The following is a 20,000-nucleotide window of genomic DNA, read 5'->3' as shown; positions in this document are numbered from 1 at the left end:
TCTCAGACCTTCACATTCTTTCATTTGACAGAAGGTACATCAACACATGGATACAGAGGGATGCCACAACTGCAGCTGAGTGATAATGTGAAAGACATGCATGACAGTCTGAGGTGGTTAACTGTTCATCAGAAATATAAAAGTCACACAGTCTCCAAAGGTATTATATAAAATAAATATGTCCCATGAAAACATGGGAAATGGACGTCTCTGAGGTCTCGCATGCGTGACCGTGCCCTTATCGCCATACACATTCAGGGGAACAGATATACAGCCTCTGTCATCATGGCATGCTTTTATCAGTTTCTTTCTGAATGTGTGTGGGGATGGCTGGTCCTGTGTGCATTTATGAATTCGGTGCACACAGGATGTGCAGTCAAACCTAGCACTGAGCGCAATTACTTTGACTTTGGCCAGGTGTGTATGGATGGATGGTTGGTGCAGAAAGGAGGAAGGCACAGATGGAAGGAGACAGCAGAATGAGTATTGGACTTGAGAAGAGAAGAGAGACAATGACAGCTATACTCCATTTTACCACATGAACCCATACTGTCCCTATTCTGGGGGAAATAGCAGATCTACAAACATGAATATTGGCTATTTTCGTTTTGTTTTTCGTTCACAATGGAGGTGCCCAGAAGGGGCTCAACTGGCTGACTGAGTGGCAAATTATTTATAGGGAACATCAAGTGGTCTTTATCTTTATGAATGGAAGCCTGACCTTGGAGGTTAAAAGGGCCCTGGCTGAAAATACTGGAAATGAAAATGTCTTAACCCCATGAACCCTAGTGTCCCTATATTCTGGGGCGAACATAGCAGATCTACAAGCTCACAACGTGAGCTTATAGAGCGGCTATTTTCGGAAGATATTTAAGGCACAGCGAAAAACAGGAAGGGGCTTAATATAGAGCCCTGGGGGACTTCGGTCCGCTAAGTATAGGGTTTAAGTGGTTAAATGTCCATCTCTGCTTGGAACCATTTATGCCTTCGGGAAATCGCTGATCATCAGATAAGTGGGCAGACAACAGATTGGCAGATCGAGACTATATTATTTGAGCCTTTGAGTTCCATGAAAAATCACATCTGTGGCTCTGGTCCTGGAAATAGGAACATGCTGTGAGTGCAACATGGCTTAACTTAATTATACAAGCGTTTTATCATTATTAATATTAGTTTGATAATGTTAGGGTTTGTCAGTAAAAACAAACAGTCTCAGGGAGGCAGAGAGATACAGAGAAACAGAGAGAAGATGGGAAAAAAAGGAAAGGGAGAGAGCTCATTGTCTCTCCCTGTCTGACTCTGTGAGCATCAACAGACTCGGTTGAGCGAGTCTCCAAATGTTTAGATAGGCGTGGCCCTTAACATCCAAATAATATCCTCGGGAGAACTGCAGCGTATTGACATTGGCCATGCCTATATCCATTTACAATCATGACACAGATAAGACTCTGGGGTGATTGTTATTGACGATGCACAGTATATGCGTGTGACAGGGGAATTATAGACATGGCATGCATCTCATTCCTGCTAGGGCTCTGCATGGCTCCATTTGTACCACTCCTGTTAGCATGGAAATCGATGGCATAAGGTGTGTGTGTGTGTGTGTGTGTGTGTGTGTGTGTGTGTGTGTGTGTGTGTGTGTGTGTGTGTGTGTGTGTGTGTGTGTGTGTGTGTGTGTGTGTGTGTGTGTGTGTGTGTGTGTGTGTGTGTGTGAAAGAGAGAGAGAGAGAGAGAGAGAGAGAGAGAGAGAGGGAGAGAGATAGAGAACATATTTCCTACATACCTCCCTTCATGCCCCAGCCCTCCCCATCTCTCTTCCCCTTTCGCCTGCTCTCTCAGCTTCTCCCTCCCACTTTGTGCGACAGTGCCTCTACCAGTGCACTCCTCTCCCTCTCTCTCTCTGCTCTCCCTCTCCCTCTCTCTCTCTCTCTCTCTCTCTCTCTCTCTATCTCACTCACTCACTCACAAGCGCTTCTCACCCTCTGGCACTCTCCCTCTCTTAAGTGAACGAGGTGTGGGGGGGTGGGGGGTTCCTCTCCGTAGCCAGCTGTAGCTTTACCGTGATCCTCACATCTTTCTTCATCATTCCGCAGATGTTCCGCGGCTTGCTTATCTCCTGGAAAAGTCCATTTGTCAGCCGCCGTCTCAGACACGTGGGTCTTGGACACAATCAAGGTGCTTAGGGGGAGAGGGAACAGGAGAGAAGTTTTAAGCCTCCGTCCAAAGCTCCTTTCTATTCAATCTGGGCACCGTGGATGTATTGACTTTGTGTTGAGAGACTATTTATTTATTCATCAATGGCAGGGGTTTTACCACACAGCAGCGGAGGAGGACACCTTTGATTTTCTTTTGCCTCAAGCTCTGGCTTATAATTTGGGTTATTATTACTGTATTTCATAATTATTTCATAACTCAGATGCTCTTTGGGAGTGCATACAGTAGGACTTTTATGGAGCATGAAATGTTTGTAGTACAGTATGTGTGAAGTTTGGATGACCCAAGTGAGCGAAAGCATGGCTGATAGCCAGAGACCAGGAGTTAAGTGTTAAAGCCCACTTTCCCGGCACACTGTCAAGGTAAGCAAAGACGGAGCACACTTTCTCTCTGTGAGGTATTCCCACACACAGTTACACACACTGCTAGGGAGGGGCTCACACATACACACAATAAGCAGAGGTATACTTGAATGTCTCAAAAGTGGGGTCCAGGGACCTTCAGGGTTACTTGAAGCTGGTCCAAATGGACATGTACACATTAAACCAAATGGACCATTTGGTATAATGTATACACTCTTAGAGTAATGGGGTTCCTTGAAATTAAAAAAGTTTGAGAACCACTGGTCTACAAGTTAACAATTACATGTGTGCGCACGCACACACACACACACACACACACACACACACACACACACACACACACACACACACACACACACACACACACACACACCATACACACACACACACACACACACACACACACACACACACACACACACACACACACACACACACACACACACACACACACACACACACACACACACACACTGTAGACTAATGTGTCAATGCTTATCTGCAAGAGCAAGTCCGATAATTAGGAGGGGAAGATTTTGGATGTGATATTGACCCTATCTTGTTCAGTCTGTGGTGCGTTTGGCACCATGGCAGCCACAGGGTCCAAGGGCAGAATACTTTAACGATGATTCCTGTCTGAGCCTCAACAGCTCAGCATTTGTCTCTCTACAAAGAGAGAGACTTTTGACTGAGGCACAGTCTGTGTTTCATCAACAGGATTGGTCCAATTTCATTCTTCTTTTTTGGGGGGCGGGGGGGGGGGGGGGGGGGGGGGGGGGGGGGGGGGGCAATGTCTAGAAATTAATATGCTGTATATCTTGTGTGGAAATAGAGCATTTGCAGAAATCAGGGTAGATTTTGAAGAAAAGGTTTATAGAGTCAAACTACATCATCTACTGTGTGCGCCGTCAAAGGAAGAGTGCATGTGTTTCTGCATTAACTGACTGAAATCTCTATTTGATTACATAAGTGACCTCGCACATAAAATATTATACTGCCTCCAAATTTACTTTACTTTTTACAGCACATGCTAAACATTTTACAGAATATTGGTATGATCTACAGTAGCTGTTCTAAGTCTTTCACCTGTAACATATGTTTTGTTTCTAAAAACATATACTGAAAAGTTGTCTGTAGCCTTTTTTACTGATAATTCATGACTTTGAAGGTTTTTACATTTACCGTTTAACGTGTCACAAAATAATTATCCAGAAGGAACTAGTTCAGTTGTGTTGTTGGCAAGCATGGATATGTGACATCTTGTAAGTGTCTGAAGTGTTAATTATATCATATTCTCCAAAGACATCATTCCTACAATGGTCACACCCTGTTAAAGGACTTACACACAGTAGGTTTAACCATTAAATGAGAACACTTTCACAGTTAAATTTACTTAAGATGTTAATGTATACCATGAGTCAGGAGGCCAGCTGAGGTCAGAGACAGGGGTTCAGTTGCCATATCAGAACATCCTAAATCACATATGTCAGTCTAACCAGTGTCTGCGCTCTGTTAGTTTCCAGTAATATACGCAATGTGATTACGCTTTACTTTCAATAAAACTGTAATTGCATTGACCTTAGCTAGAGGCTGTTACGTGAGCTGTTACGTGAGTTGTTCCCTGAAACGGAGCTTAGAGGTGGAATTTGCTCTCTCTTAAGAGTACTCAACAAGGCTATAACAAATCTTAGGCCTTTAGCAGGCAGGCAGAAGCATCTGCAAAGAATCATGCACACATTAGACGGATGTAATTAAAAAAAGAGGAGAAAAAAAACTCTTAACTAATTGCAAAGATTATGATATTTAGTGATTCTTATGAGATATAATTGAAATGGCCACGTTTTTCAACTTTTCCCTTAGAAGAATTTCTAAGGGAAAAGAATTTCAGTTCCTTTGACTTTCCTCTCATCTGTAATTCTGTCTAATTCCATCTATCCCCTGTTCTGCTCCAACCATCCATCCAGCGATGACCACAGTGTCCATGGAGCCCCTGACGGTGCTGCTGGAGGGGGTCCTCAATGCCACCGACCCACCTCCGGACCTGCCCCCGTCCCACGAGGACATGGCCACCACCTTCACCATCGGCACCATCCTGTCCATCATGTGCCTGGTGGGCGTCACCGGGAACATCTACACCCTGGTGGTCATGTGTCACTCCATGAGGGTGGCGGCCTCCATGTACATCTACATCATAAACCTGGCCTTGGCGGACCTGCTGTATCTGCTCACCATCCCCTTCGTGGTCTGCACCCACTTCCTCAAGGGCTGGTACTTCGGGGACGTGGGATGCCGCGTCCTCATCAGCATGGACTTCCTGACCATGCACGCCAGCATCTTCACGCTGACCGTCATGAGCACCGAGCGCTACTTCGCCGTGCTCAAGCCACTCGACACGGTCAAGCGGTCGAAGAGCTACCGCAAGGCCATCGCTCTGGTGGTGTGGCTTGCCTCCCTGGTCCTCACGTTGCCCATGATCGTGACCATCCAGCTGTGGACGGGGGGCGATAAGGCCCTGTGCTTGCCCACCCTGTCCCCGTACTCCTACAAAATTTACATCTCCTTCCTGTTCTGCACCAGCATCGTGGCCCCGGGGCTCATCATCGGTTATCTGTACATCCGGCTGGCGCGCACTTACTGGATCTCGCAGACGGAGACTTTCAAACAGACAAAGAAACTGCCAAATCAAAAGGTTGGTGCATGACCTCTTCATACACTAATTATTCATAGCTTTCAGGCTATAGTTCAGGCAGACACACTCGAGAGGCATGGTCACATGCATGTGTGCACCACTTTGTGGGTTATGTAACTGTGATGTGTCAACCAGCTGACCAATTTGGCAGCTTATTTAAATACACTTCATTCCACTGTTGCTCCTCTTGCTGTCACATACCAGCACACGTTGGTACAGTATGTGCTTATCTGTGCCCACCAGTGCCACCTATATAGCACTGTTATCCAAAGTGCTTAGATTACATTACGCGTATTACATAGATTGTGCATTACATTCACTCATTCACGCACACATTCATACACCGATGGCGGAGGAAACCATGCAAGGCACCAACCTGCTCATCGGGAGCAATTAGGGGTTCAGCGTCTTGCTCAAGGACACTTTGACACTAACTAATCGAACTGGGAACCTTGCGTTTGCCACCTGGCCGCTCTACCGGCCACTCTACCCCTGAGCCACTGCCGCCCTAGTTTCAATGGTGGCGGTATAAATAAATAGATTTATCACTAATTTAGTGACCATGTCCACCACTAACTGCACTCTCTGCTGTGTTCTCCCTATAGGTTCTGTACCTCATCTTCACCATTGTGCTCATCTTCTGGGCCTGCTTCCTGCCTTTCTGGATCTGGCAGCTGCTGGGCACGTTCCACACCTCGCTGCAACTGTCCTCCAAAGCTAAACGCAACATCAACTACTTGACCACCTGCCTGACCTACTCCAACAGCTGCATCAACCCTTTCCTCTACACGCTGCTCACCAAGAACTATAAGGAGTACCTGAGGAAGCACCAGCGCTCCTGGACCGCTGGCAGCTACTTCAACCGGAGGAACCGCTTCCAGCGCTCGCCGCGACGCTCGCCGTCCTCCAGCAGCCAGCAGTGCACCGAGAGCTTTGTGCTCACGCACACCGCATCCCTGCGCACCCACAACAGCAGTCTGTGAGAGGTAGGGCCAGCTGATTGTGATTATCTTTATTGTCACTCATTTTAATTTGTATCACTTATGTGAGTTGTTAGGAATGCTAATATTAACCACTTTCAACCTATTTTGAACATGTCATCATAGGCACAACATTTCAAAACTTTCTAAAACATTTAGGATTAGCCCATATCTACAAGCATTGTGAGCTTGTCGAGCCACTATTTTCGTTATTCTTTGTACGAAGATAGGGCTTAGGGATAGTTCACCCCCAAAATTACATTTTTTCTTTCGATTAGTCGCATTCCTAAGGCAATATTTTGATGACAGGCAGCGGTTCCGGTATAGGAGACACAAAGAGTCTCCTACCGGCCTACTGGTCCGCTGGCCATCAAATTATTGGCTTAAAAGTGCGACAAAAACAAAAAAAATATCCTTGAATTCAATTCTCCATGGGGTGACTAATCGATAGAAAAAAAGTTATGTTTCGGGTGAACTATCCCTTTAAGTGGTTATGGCAGTTTTCGAACAACAGTTGACCACAACATTCCTGATCAAATCTTAAAACTAATGTTCCATAATCCTGCATGTACCCACTGTACTGTACCAGTTCTTCAGCCTGTGTGTGGCTCTGGATGTTTTGGGATTGTTGACTTTGTTAAGAGAGGAACGTCTGATCCTGGGGGGCTAATGCGGCAGTCAGATGGGTTCCATTACTGCGGTTCCCATGTGTAGACATGTCTGTCTACAGGGGAACCCTGAGCTTCCTGATACATTTGTAAACATGTCTGTTATTGACAAGCGGTGCCTCTTTCTTGTTCGTGCACAGAGCCGGGACGAATCTGAGGGAACTTGTGCTTTTATTGGACAACAATAAACATTCAGTCAACTGTTACCCAATTCATACCTGGGAGACATCTAAACATCTGTTCTCCCTTGACCTGTATGTACCTTGAAGCCTCAATTCAAAACTCAATTATGGCACTATACCTGTTGAAAACATCTACTACTACTCGAAGATCGGCTATTTCTGACCATTTCTGAAAATGTTCGAAAAGTTTTGATAAATGTTGAAAATGTTGATAAAAAAAGATTTTCACCTACAATGGCATGCCTAAAGAAGGGATGCGTGGTGTAATCGCTGAACAAGGTTAGTGCATGGAAATTGAGGTCTCAGCATCTTATGACAAATCCTCATCTAAATCTGCCCTCCTCCTGTCTGCCTGGCCACAGTCCACTTTCAACTGTCTGCATTCTTGTCTGTTCAGAGTTCGGTTGCTCTGTCCCTACATGGCAATCGGTAAAAGATTACTCTCCTCTGTTTTCAATGTAGCTTTTTTTTTCTTTTCTGCTCTCCGAGGTGTTTTTTTGTTTGCCTCAATCGCCTGTGTGGCACCCAGTCAAGAGTCACACGGGGGGGGTTATGTCGCGGCCAGCGGAGCTGTTCTTGATTAGGAGGAAACCCGCTGAGGGTTAGTTGCAAGGGCTTCCTTAAGCAGTCTGTGGCTGAAACAATCTGCCGGTGGTGTACGTGTGTCCGTCTGCCTGTGTGCGCGTGGCTGTGTGTGTGCACGCATATCTGCATGCATGCGTGTCAGTGTATCTATGTATTTATCTGGGTGACCGTCTCCAGCTTTATACATTGCAAGCCCTGGTCTTAAGTGTTCCTTGGAGAGGAAACCGGCTGCTTGTGATATGCTGATTGCACTGGAGGGGAAATAAGGGTTGAAGAGCAGGGCTTGGGGGGGTGGGCGGGTGGTCTGAGTACTACTAGGGCACACAAGCACTCCATTTTATGACGCAACTCTGCACTTGTGCTACAGCTGTAGATCACCCGCTCACCGAAAAGGGCAGGATGCAGACACACGTGCACGCATACATGCACAAACACACAACGTTCACAGGAAACCGAAAGTCAATGGTCAAAATGGATAGTGTGCCTTTGACAATGCAGGTCTCCTCAATAAACTTTTAGAGGTTTGATTTGATTGAGGGATTTGTATGTGTAAGGAGACAGATATACTGCATGAAATACTGTAGCCACTAAAGATATATTGTTTTTTAACAGCAGAAGCAATAACACACTTTTCCACATGGGGTTTTCAACCACTGGTCAGGCTTATGGAAACAATAACACACGTTGTCGTAACCCAGCTAAAGCAGCAGGGGACCTTCTCTGAGTAGTTATCCTTCATTCTCATAACGTCTCTGAGGAAACTATATACTCATACAGCTTGATTATAATATCAGGTTTTCTTATAATTAACCCCATCGGCAAAGAGAACCGATGTCTTTTCATACCTTTGTGGTTTACTTTATTTTGCCTGTGGTTCAAGGCAGTAAACACTACTGTGAGAGCAGTGGTGACCCCCTCGTCTTTGCCCGAGAATGCACCTCGCTGAGTGACAACAACGACCATAATTCACAAGGGCAGAGCACATGGTCCTCCATGTGCATGCACACTTGCACATTGTACCAGCTTTCATTATTTGGAACGGCTAAAAGGGGTAGGAGAGAAAACGTCTCTCCGTGTGCCGAAAGGAAGGGAGAGCGCTCAGTTAAAATCAACCCAAACAACAATCACTCCGGCAAAATGCCCAATACAGACTGAGTCTTAGAAAAACAACACACATCCGCAGATAGAAGCAAATGAAAGACCAGGGAGTCAATCGATTTTTTTACAAAACCATGCAGGCACGCAAGCCCATGGTTTACCACGGATTTGAGAGCAGCTAATTAGAGGTGAAGTGAGCATCCAACCCTCTTAGCTGTTCTAAAATCACGGTAAACCATGGCCCTGCGTGGCTTGTTGCTTTTCTAAAACTGTTACCAAATATGGCAACATGAAAGACATGTCCCACATCACTCTAACTCTTTACTTGAGGGGGCAAATTCATACACGTAATTAACGCTTAACTAATGATACATTTAGGATGAACTCATAAATTAATTCATCATGCATTTATCATGAACTCATCATTAATTCCTGGTCCTCACCATTAATTACTGATAATAACTTGTCTTTCAAATCAAACCCAAATCCTAAGATGTGACTGGAAAATATTGCTCTTGCTACTACTACACTTTTTAAATCAACAAAGCTCAACCTCTTGTGATAAAGATAATTCAGTGCACTTTTAACAACAATTAGTGGGAAGGAGACAACGTGGATGTAGTTTCACCATTTTGTCCCATGCATGCTTTCAATTAAATGTTACATCATTTTCTCAACCAGACACTCACCAAAACATACTGAACATTTGCTTTATTTGTTTCTTATTTTAGTTTCAGCTTAAAAGTATTTAATTTCGTTGGTTATTTGGTTACAGTTTTAAGCATTATTTATGAGTCTATTATTTTTATTTTTCCACACTCACCATGCAGGACAAATGTTTGGGAGGGCACAGACAAGCATTTCTCCACTTACAATGCAATTTAGGCTACACACAATCTCTTGCTAAAACAAATGGAAATTTAAGCCTTGTCTAGCCAAGATAAGATAAGAAAAACTCTGAAAGACATGGGCAGCAGTGGCTCGATCTGCCTCAGTAGGTAGAGCAGCCATCTAGCAAGTAAATGGTCCTAGTTTGGTCTTAGCTTCCTCCAGGCTTATTTTATTTTTTATTTTTTATCCCTCTCTCTTCCCCTTGCCCCCCTTCTTCCTCTTCCCTTTCTCTTTTGATTCTGTATTGAAGTGTCCCTGAGCAAGACACTTAACTGCTATTGTAACTGCTTACCTGTGTGCTCACCGCAAAAGAGATAGTAATTTCCCCTCAGGGATCATGATACCCTTTTCATTACTTATTCTGTTACACCAAGCGATAATTGATTGTCTGCCACTGTATTTTAAGTACTGTAGATCGAGGGAAAGCATCACAATGTTGAGGTTCATTCATTAGATATTATAATTCCATTTAATCTAATAGATGTATAAAACACTGCGTTTTCACGTTTCACACACACAGTATTACTATACTTGAGAGGATATCAGTATTTTTTTGAAGGGAATGCATTTTTATTTATTTATTGCCATTTTCAACTCTAACCTTAAAGCCAAAAATAGCCGATCTACAAGCTCGCGTGGCATTACAGCTTTCACTAACTTGGCACACCATCCAGGAGAATAACATTAGCTTTATTTTTATTGCAGAGGGACATTGTGAATGAGTGACCTGACGGAGGGCAGTAAGATAAAGCTAGTGCTAGATAAGCCTTCAATATAACTTGATCCTTCTGACTCCAACTCTGTGCACACAAAATCTATGTATATCATATCTCTTCTGTCATAGAACCTTATACAATAGCGTAATTTCACTTGACAGTGTACTGGTACATTTTCTTCTATTTCAGCTCCACTTTATTACATTTTATTCATTGTAGGTTTCTTATTTGAAGCTCTTGGTCCCCCTGTGCACCTAACTTAGACATGTCCCTGACATGAGGATTCTTGGTACAGGTCTGTTAACACTGGAAGCGGACATTCTTTTGTATCTGCCACTGAAAGCAGTCCCACTGCCATGGTTTTATAGATTCTGATTGGACCAACCACCAACCATTTAATCAGCAAACCGCTCCTTATAAACTGTAGGAATACTGTATTCTGTGTTGCTTTTTTATCATTATTTGTTTTACAAGCAGATGTTGTGTACTGAAAAGTGTTTTACAGTACAGTTAGTACAGTTGCTTCATATACTATCAATCTAGTGATCAGTGGGTAGTTGGAGAATTCAACCGGTCAAGAGAAAATGGTTCCAAGGCTGTATTCCGCTCTTAAATCTGTACACACTCACTTTGGATGTAATTTGTCCTGTACAGTAGGTACAAGCCAAGGTATGTTCTCAAAAGCAACTTTTTAAAATGTTGCCACAGGCTGAACTTTGTGTCAGTCGCCCTTAGCAGTGACAGTTGCCTGGCAGGCTGTATGGAAGATGCAGATTGCATCTCATCCCTGCAAAAACAAAGCAACTCCAGGAAATAGCCAGTGTACAAACTCTGGCATGGGAAATCGGAGGGGTCAAGTCCATTTCGCAACCACTATTGTTCATAACAACCTTGTTTACTACAAATGTCATGTGTAAACTTCCACTCATCGGGTCGAACTACATAAGGACATGAAGGAGTAACATGGCCCCCCATGTTTGCAAGATTGCACTGAAATAGGCAACAAAAATGTATCAGACAATTTATTTGGCTTGGAAGGAATGGGGCATTTGTGTTTTCATTCACTTACTTTCATGTAATTAATTCCCTTCTATGGCAACACTGCACTGAAGCAGTTACGACTCAGCAGCAAAACAAAATCAGATATGGCACAATCTCAGTAGGGAACGGCCTCTGGGGCTCTTAAACAACGTGGCCCTGCTTTGATAATAGCTATTAGTTAAACAGTCCCAATCACCATGCTAATGTATAGAAACAGATCACACACTGAATGCAAAAAAAAAAAAAAAATCGGGGGGGAAATCAAATAGTAAGAAAAATGAATATTTGAAACCCCTGCATCTTTTACATAACTCCCATGTACCATATTCATATACCCAAAGTTATTGTGTTTTCATTGTCATAGTGGCATATTTAAATACCTGCCCTTTCCTTTCATGATAAGGAGAGGAAATTAGTCAGCAGAGGAAGTAGAGATTGTGATGCCAAGAAGATAAGTCTGGCTATAGGGCACTCAGATATAAAGAGGGCAAGCCAGGGCAGAATGGGCAACTGCCACAGCATAGGCTACTGTAGGCCACCAAAGAAAAGCAAAAACATCCTCACTTGTGTTTTTGAGAAGACACATGAATCAGGGAGGTCTTCATATTTAAAAAAAAAAAGTTTTCTAACCTTAAATGCAACTGCCAAAGGTTTACCTTTGATTATGTTTAAGGGGACACACTTGCTCATTATTCATCTGTTTCGCATACACCCCGACTAGTTTGCAGTACATAAACAGTGGCCATAGATTATGTTCTATCAGTTTTGACATATCTTTCTGCTTCATTCTTTACTATTCAACTTCCAGAGATAGCAAAGGTTGATAACCTTGCATTAAAGCTGCAATCCGTAACTTGAGACCACATTTTTACACATGTTGCAAACAACAAGCCAAGTAAGATGACACTGCATTAGACTGTAAAAAATAATGGTTGTTAAAGTATACAATTATATTGACACAGTTGAAAGAGTTTGTTTCAAAATATTCCATTCAAATTGTGATTTGAATAAAAGGAAAAATAGTGAACATCTGAAAAGGTGATGCGAATCACTAGAAAATCATATGCAGTAGGTTGGTGTAAAACAAAAGTGTACTTTAGGAATGCAGGGAACTCAAAATGCTAGATGAGCTTTTAAGACTTTGTGCGTGTGACAAACTGTATGTGAAAAGTGCTGTAAATCCTCAATCTGTCATGGTGGGACTCAGGAGATAGGACCCAAATGCAGAACCGACAGGCAGAGGAAGAGCAGGTCAAGTGCAAGATGATTTATTTACCAAAACCAGGAAACACTAGGAGCTTGGGAAGAAACACAAGGAATACTGAGAACACTAGGAGATCAAAATGGAACACTGAACATGGCAACAACATTAACAAACTGGCAGTCAACAGAAAACAGAAGGGAGTTTAAACAGACACAGGGCTAACTAGACACATGTGAACTCAATAAACAGCACAGGGATTGGCTGGGGCAAACAGGACACAAGTGACACAAATGAACAATAATCAATCAGACTAGGTGGGACAAGACAGACAGACAACAGCTACAAGGACAACAGGAAACACTAGGAACGTTACTTCAAAATAAAAGGATCACAGCAGTCCATAAAACATAAGTACACCCCAAGAAGAAAATAAAAGAAAGACCTGTCATCTCCGGTTTACTTCCCGTATCGGTGTGGAGAAGGTGGCCGCCTGTTTAGGAGACCGGAAGCAGGTTGCAGTCTATTAATTCCAATGGAAGAGTAACGTGAACACAGCTTCTGAACCATTCTTAAGCCCCATGGTCACTGCACTAAAAATTGGACCCAATCGCCACAAGCTACACAATCTTCCCAAGATTTTCATACTAAAATGCCTTTTCTCAGAGAGACAAGAAAATTTGCTTTATTATCGACCTTTCTCTGTCCCAGCAACACACTCTGGCGGATAGCACTAGTAAACATAGGACATTCGCAAGATTTGCCGTCAGACGCCGGCACCCACTTTGTAGGATTTGAGTACCATTTCGCCTCTAGTGGCTACAATTGGGATGGCTGATCTACAGGCAATAATCAAATATCACTACAAAATAAAACACAAGGCAAAATGAAAACCATCAAATAGCTCCATACAAATATATTTTATATAATTGTAAAATGTACAGATAAGGGCAGCACAGGAGGTACAAAACAATCAATATAAAAACAATATAAAAAAGTAAGACCACAGTGAACAAGAGTTACACACAACTCACTCGTTGAGGTAAAAAGTAAAGGTGGTTTTCAGCCTGAGGAAGGGAAAGAGTGAGAGATAGAGAGAAAGGGAGGAAGACGTAAGTGTTTTTGTGTGCTTGTTTTTGTGTGTGTGTGTGTGTGTTTGTTTTAGTTTTTTTTTACAAGAGGCAGCGGCCGCTTGGGAATAGGAAGGTTTCTGGGTCAATCACCGGCTCCTCCTGGCTTAATGTAGAAGTGTCCTTAAAGGGATATGTCACTTTCAAACATGTTTGAAAGCTAAATATCCCTTTAAGCTGGAGCAAGACACAATCCCTAACTGCTCCCAATGAGCAGGTTGTTGCCTTGCATGGTCATCTCTGCCATCAGGGTGTGTGAATGAATGACTGTATGTCGATGCACCACTTATCATTGTATAACCTTGTGAGTATCACCACGAAGAGAGAGGAGGAGAAGAAAAAGGCTACCTATCAGTAGAATTGTCCATGTGCATGAAATATTGCATTCCTTTACGGAGATTACATAATTTTTCATGCACAATCTGACAACATGAACATGGTAATCCCTCCCTAGACCCACATACATTGTGACACAGTTTCATCCAGGCGACATTATCATGCCACAGAGGATATCATCACTGTTGGATGGAAACTGCGCTACTTTCCAAAACTGTTCAAGAAATGGACAAAATAGCCTGTGTTCCAATGGATCCTGTGTACTCGTTAGTTAGTCACAAACTCTTGATAAGACTTTTCATTGGTTTAATATTTCTAAAGCCCACAGACACACTTATCCACTTTCACTTTCCAAAATGTTTCAGTAATCGCGAAAATAGACGATCTACAATACAAGCTCACAACGGGTCGAACGAAACAAGAATTCATGAGAGACAGTCTCATCACCCCATCCCTTTCCCCCAGGCTTTCTGTACAGAGAGGAGCTGGCCAATGAACCAGTTGTTTTAGTCGAGGGTCACATGTAAGGATCAGGCAGAGGGCAGTTCTTTAGAGGTCATTCAAGGACACACAGTAGACAGTAGACACACGCACAACTACACTCTTTCTGCTCTTTCACTCTCTCTCTCACGCAAACACACACACACACACACACACACACACACACACACACACACACACACACACACACACACACACACACACACACGATGAGTACTGTACTATTGATTTCTCAGCCGCATGTGTAAGCTTATTACATTGGCTTGGCTCATTTCCCAGGAAAGGGAAGCCCAGCCTTGTCTTATAGATAGATGATAGACTGACTGACTGACTGACTGACTCACTCACTGTAATGGATATTGCCTGGGTTGTCAGGCATGGTCTTATACTACCTGTCACCTCTGTGATCAATTTGCACCTTGGCTCACCACTCACTGCTGTTATGGAACATTACACTGAGACCGGAGTGATCGAGTACCCTGTTATCTTCTTTCACATTACTGTAACCTCTGACTTTGGAAAAGTCTCAAGTGGATGAAACATGGGTTTCGAAATCAAAATGTGAGTGTTTTGTAACTTCAGTATGATTTGCTAAAATGCTTCCAGTTTCTTATGCATAGTCTAGCCACCCTTTGGTTTGTACTGTATCTGAATAGAAAGCTTTTTTTTGTTCCTGAGTTCATTGAGCTTTACATCTAGATGTTGTGTTTGTTTAGTTTTTCTGGGGCGGGGAGTGCTGCTTTTTTCACATAGCTGAATGATAGCTACAAAGTTTTCAAACTCAACCGTGGCCATTCTCCACTCACCCGACTTAAGCACTTCATTGCCCTTCCCAGCACTTCCCAGCACTCTGCCAATGCTTTTCAGAGAGAATTTTTGGGCTACAGGGCAAGGCCTAATGAGTCATCTCGGGACCTTCAGACCAAAGCTTTTGATCTGAAAGTCCCACTTTTAAAAGTTAGTTTAGCTTTTTTTTGTTTTTAAAAGGGCTACTTTCAGAGGCTGGTGTTGGGTATTGGTGTCAACAGATGCAGTAGGCCAGGGTTTGGCCTAGAAGTGAACCAGTTTGAAACAACAAGGCGATAAGTATGGGGTTAGAACAGACTCAAAATTATCTGTATCCGTGAAAGCAGATTTGTACTCGTAGAGGCAATTCGCAACAAACAGTCTGTAAGTGTAAATCAGATTTGTACTAGTAAAGTGCAATTCGTAACTCAAATATCAACATCTGTAACTCGTGTATCAACATTTGTAACTTGTGTATCAAGATTTGTAACTCGTGTATCAACATTTGTGTGTCAACTTATACATTTTAGAAGGAGATTTATGTGTGACTTTCCACCGATTTGTGTGAGTAATTATGAGACTCTTTTACCACACTGTTTTGTCATATGATTCGTAACTTGTAAAAAATAAAATCACCTATTTATGCAGAGTCATTTGTATTTGTGTATCTAAATGTACAACTCGTAAATCAACATTTGTGTGTCAACTTAAGACATTATAAACGCAAATGTAGCTGTGACTAATTTTGAGACTATGCTGGTGTTCAAACAGTCTCATATATATTCGTATCTGTAAATAAGATTTGTACCTATTTTCACATTTGTAACTCAAATAACAACATCTGTATGTCATATATGAACATTTGTAAGTCAACTTTGAAATTATAAAACTAAATGTAGCTGTTAATGTACACGGATCTGTGTGACGAATTATGAGACTGTTGTCCCGTGTTAAATGCAAACAGATCTGTGACTCGTGTTGGGAGCAGTACCGAGTGCCTCCGCTAGATGGCGGTGTGAGTACACGATATGCTCGGCTACATGATTTGCTCGGGGTCCTGTGCTTGCTACCGACGTCACACACTATGATTGGCTGTACGTCTGAACGATGACGTGCACATTGTGATTGGCTTGTGGCTTTTTTTCTTTTCAAAACTTTATTGAACACTGTTACAAATCACACAAATCAGTGTTACTTTATGGATAAGTCTTGTTTATTATTTTAAAATGAACGTCTTTTTCCAGTGGTAACCCATTTATATCATTGATATATTAAATAAGTTTGAAGAGGCTTAATGGTGATTATTTAGTGAATTATGGACAATGTGTTTGTTTTAACAGAACGTTTAGAACGTTTTAGTAAAAACGTTTTATAGAGGCTTGATTATTTAGTGAATTATGGATAATTTGTTTGTTTTAACATAACGTTAATAACGTTAACATAACGCGATAATATATTTGTGTCTCCATAATATTAATATATGATAATATATAATAATATATAAAGATGTCCCCTGGTTCTTTTTGAAAAATACAAAAAATCTTCTAAGTACAAAGTACCACCAGGTCTCTGCGGAGGGGGGTCCGTTCCACCCAACCACGTACCCAGGATCGGGGTGCCTTGGTCTGGGTAGAGAGGGACCGCCAAAGGGGGTCCCTGGTTCTTTTTGAAAAATACAAAAAATCTTCTAAGGACAAACCAGGTCTCTGCGGAGGGGGTCCGCTCCACCCAACCACGTACCCAGGATCGGGGTGCCTCGGTCTGGGTAGAGAGGGACCGCCAAAGGGGGTCCTGGTTCTTTTTGAAAAATACAAAAAATCTTCTAAGGACAAACCAGGTCTCTGCGGAGGGGGTCCGCTCCACCCAACCACGTACCCAGGATCGGGGTGCCTCGGTCTGGGTATCTGGGTATTTTTCAACCTGGTGGTACTTTGTACGGTATATGGTAACCGGTCAGGTGGGCACAAAAACCAACTGGGCACACCGGACAACTGGGCACACAGCCGTCTGGGCACACAGGTCAACTGGGCACACAGTCAACTGGGCACACAAGACAGCTGGGCACACAGTCAACTGGGCACACTGTCAACTGGGCACACAAGACAACTGGGCACACAGTCAAGTGGGCACACAAGACAGCTGGGCACTCTGCTTTGATGTGCCCCCCCTTTCTATGAAATCCAGAGATTAGTGAACCCCTGCTGTGAATTGTCTGCTCCTGAGTTCCTGAGCAGACGCTCCTGAGTTCCCCTCCTCAGACAGCCGCATAATCACCCCCCTAGGGTTAGGATGAGAGTTAGGTATAGGCCTAGGATGTGACAGTTTCCACTGATTCAACCTAGTGGTCCCTCCCCACTGCTTACACCTAATGGCCCTCCTCCACTGAGTTCACCCGCATAATCACCCTCCACCCAGGTTAGGGTTAGGGTTTAGGGTTAGGGTTAGAATGTAAGAGTCTCCACCGATTCAACCTACACACACACACACACACACACACACACACACACACACACACACACACACACACACACACACACACACACACACACACACACACACACACACACACACACACGCACACACACATGGGAGAGGCAATACACAGCTCACAACAAATGGATGAGGATGCTGTCAGAACAGCAAGGACACACTGCAATACACTATCTCAGTAACAGACATTACACAATGTCTCCCACCGTCTCTCTCTCACAGTGGGGGGGCGGGGGGTACTTAAATATCAAAGGAACACAAAAATCCTTGGTAGTCATACGGTGTGCCCAGATGTCCATGTGCCCAGTCATCTCGTGTGCCCAGATGTCCGTGTGCCCAGTCATCTCGTGTGCCCATATGTCCATGTGCCCATTCATCTCGTGTGCCCAGATGTCCGTATGCCCACTTATCCGGTGTGCCCAGTTGTCTAGAAACTTGTGTGCCCAGATGTCCAATGTGCCCACCTGACCGGTTTGAATTTTTCAAAAAGAACCAGGGACCCCCTTTGGCGGTCCCTCTCTACCCAGACCGAGGCACCCCGATCCTGGGTACGTGGTTGGGTGGAGCGGAACCCCTCCGCAGAGACCTGGTTTGTACTTAGAAGATTTTTTGTATTTTTCAAAAAGAACCAGGGACCCCCTTTGGCGGTCCCTCTCTACCCAGACCGAGGCACCCCGATCCTGGGTACGTGGTTGGGTGGAGCGGACCCCCTCCGCAGAGACCTGGTGGTACTTTGTACTTAGAAGTTTTTTTGTATTTTTCAAAAAGAACCAGGGGACATCTTTATATATTATTATATATTATCATATATTAATATTATGGAGACACAAATATATTATCGCGAAAACATATTAACGTTATGTTAAAACAAACAAATTATCCATAATTCACTAAATAATCAAGCCTCTATAAAACTTAATTAATAAAACGTTCTAAACGTTCTGTTAAAACAAACACATTGTCCATAATTCACTAAATAATCACCATTAAGCCTCTTCAAACTTATTTAATATATCAATGATATAAATAGGTTACCACTGGAAAAAGACGTTCATTTTAAAATAATAAACAAGACTTATCCATAAAGTAACACTGATTTGTGTGATTTGTAACAGTGTTCAATAAAGTTTTGAAAAGAAAAAAAGCCACAAGCCAATCACAATGTGCACGTCATCGTTCAGACGTACAGCCAATCATAGTGTGTGACGTCGGTAGCAAGCACAGGACCCCGAGCAAATCATGTAGCCGAGCATATCGTGTACTCACACCGCCATCTAGCGGAGGCACTCGGTACTGCTCCCAACACGAGTCACAGATCTGTTTGCATTTAACACGGGACAACAGTCTCATAATTCGTCACACAGATCCGTGTACATTAACAGCTACATTTAGTTTTATAATTTCAAAGTTGACTTGCAAATGTTCATATATGACATACAGATGTTGTTATTTGAGTTACAAATGTGAAAATAGGTACAAATCTTATTTACAGATACGAATATATATGAGACTGTTTGAACACCAGCATAGTCTCAAAATTAGTCACAGCTACATTTGCGTTTATAATGTCTTAAGTTGACACACAAATGTTGATTTACGAGTTGTACATTTAGATACACAAATACAAATGACTCTGCATAAATAGGTGATTTTATTTTTTACAAGTTACGAATCATATGACAAAACAGTGTGGTAAAAGAGTCTCATAATTACTCACACAAATCGGTGGAAAGTCACACATAAATCTCCTTCTAAAATGTATAAGTTGACACACAAATGTTGATACACAAGTTACAAATCTTGATACACAAGTTACAAATGTTGATACACGAGTTACAGATGTTGATATTTGAGTTACGAATTGCACTTTACTAGTACAAATCTGATTTACACTTACAGACTGTTTGTTGCGAATTGCCTCTACGAGTACAAATCTGCTTTCACGGATACAGATAATTTTGAGTCTGTTCTAACCCCATAGATAAGTAGCGGTCGAGTCCAAAGGAGGATGGTAGACATTGTATGACAAAGAGGAGAAGCAATGGAGATCTTTAAAATGTATCAAGTACTTACATATTTACCCTGAGCTCTCATACATGGTAAAGAGAAAAGAAGAAGACAAAAAATTTT

At 42.7% G+C, this 20,000-nt stretch overlaps 1 protein-coding gene across 2 annotated transcripts in view; it reads left to right on the top strand.

Moving 5' to 3' along the window:
- Nucleotides 1-2,055: 2,055 nt before the first annotated feature.
- The window catches only part of uts2r (urotensin 2 receptor), a 49,511-nt gene continuing 31,566 nt past the window's right edge, over nucleotides 2,056-20,000 (top strand). For both annotated transcript variants that reach the window (XR_014602302.1, XM_084078967.1), the window contains exons 1-3: nucleotides 2,056-2,576; nucleotides 4,541-5,265; nucleotides 5,871-6,251. Coding sequence is in view for 1 of the 2 variants with exons in the window: in XM_084078967.1 (XP_083935093.1) it covers nucleotides 4,543-5,265; nucleotides 5,871-6,248 (1,101 nt within the window). In the remaining variant the exon portion in view is untranslated. The remainder of the gene's footprint in view (nucleotides 2,577-4,540; nucleotides 5,266-5,870; nucleotides 6,252-20,000) is intronic.

Source organism: Gymnoscopelus microlampas, assembly GCF_963454915.1.
Source record: "Gymnoscopelus microlampas genome assembly, chromosome: 14".
NCBI lineage: Eukaryota > Metazoa > Chordata > Actinopteri > Myctophiformes > Myctophidae > Gymnoscopelus > Gymnoscopelus microlampas.
Note: the sequence above shows the minus strand (reverse complement) of the source record. Positions and strands in the feature narration are given on the sequence as shown.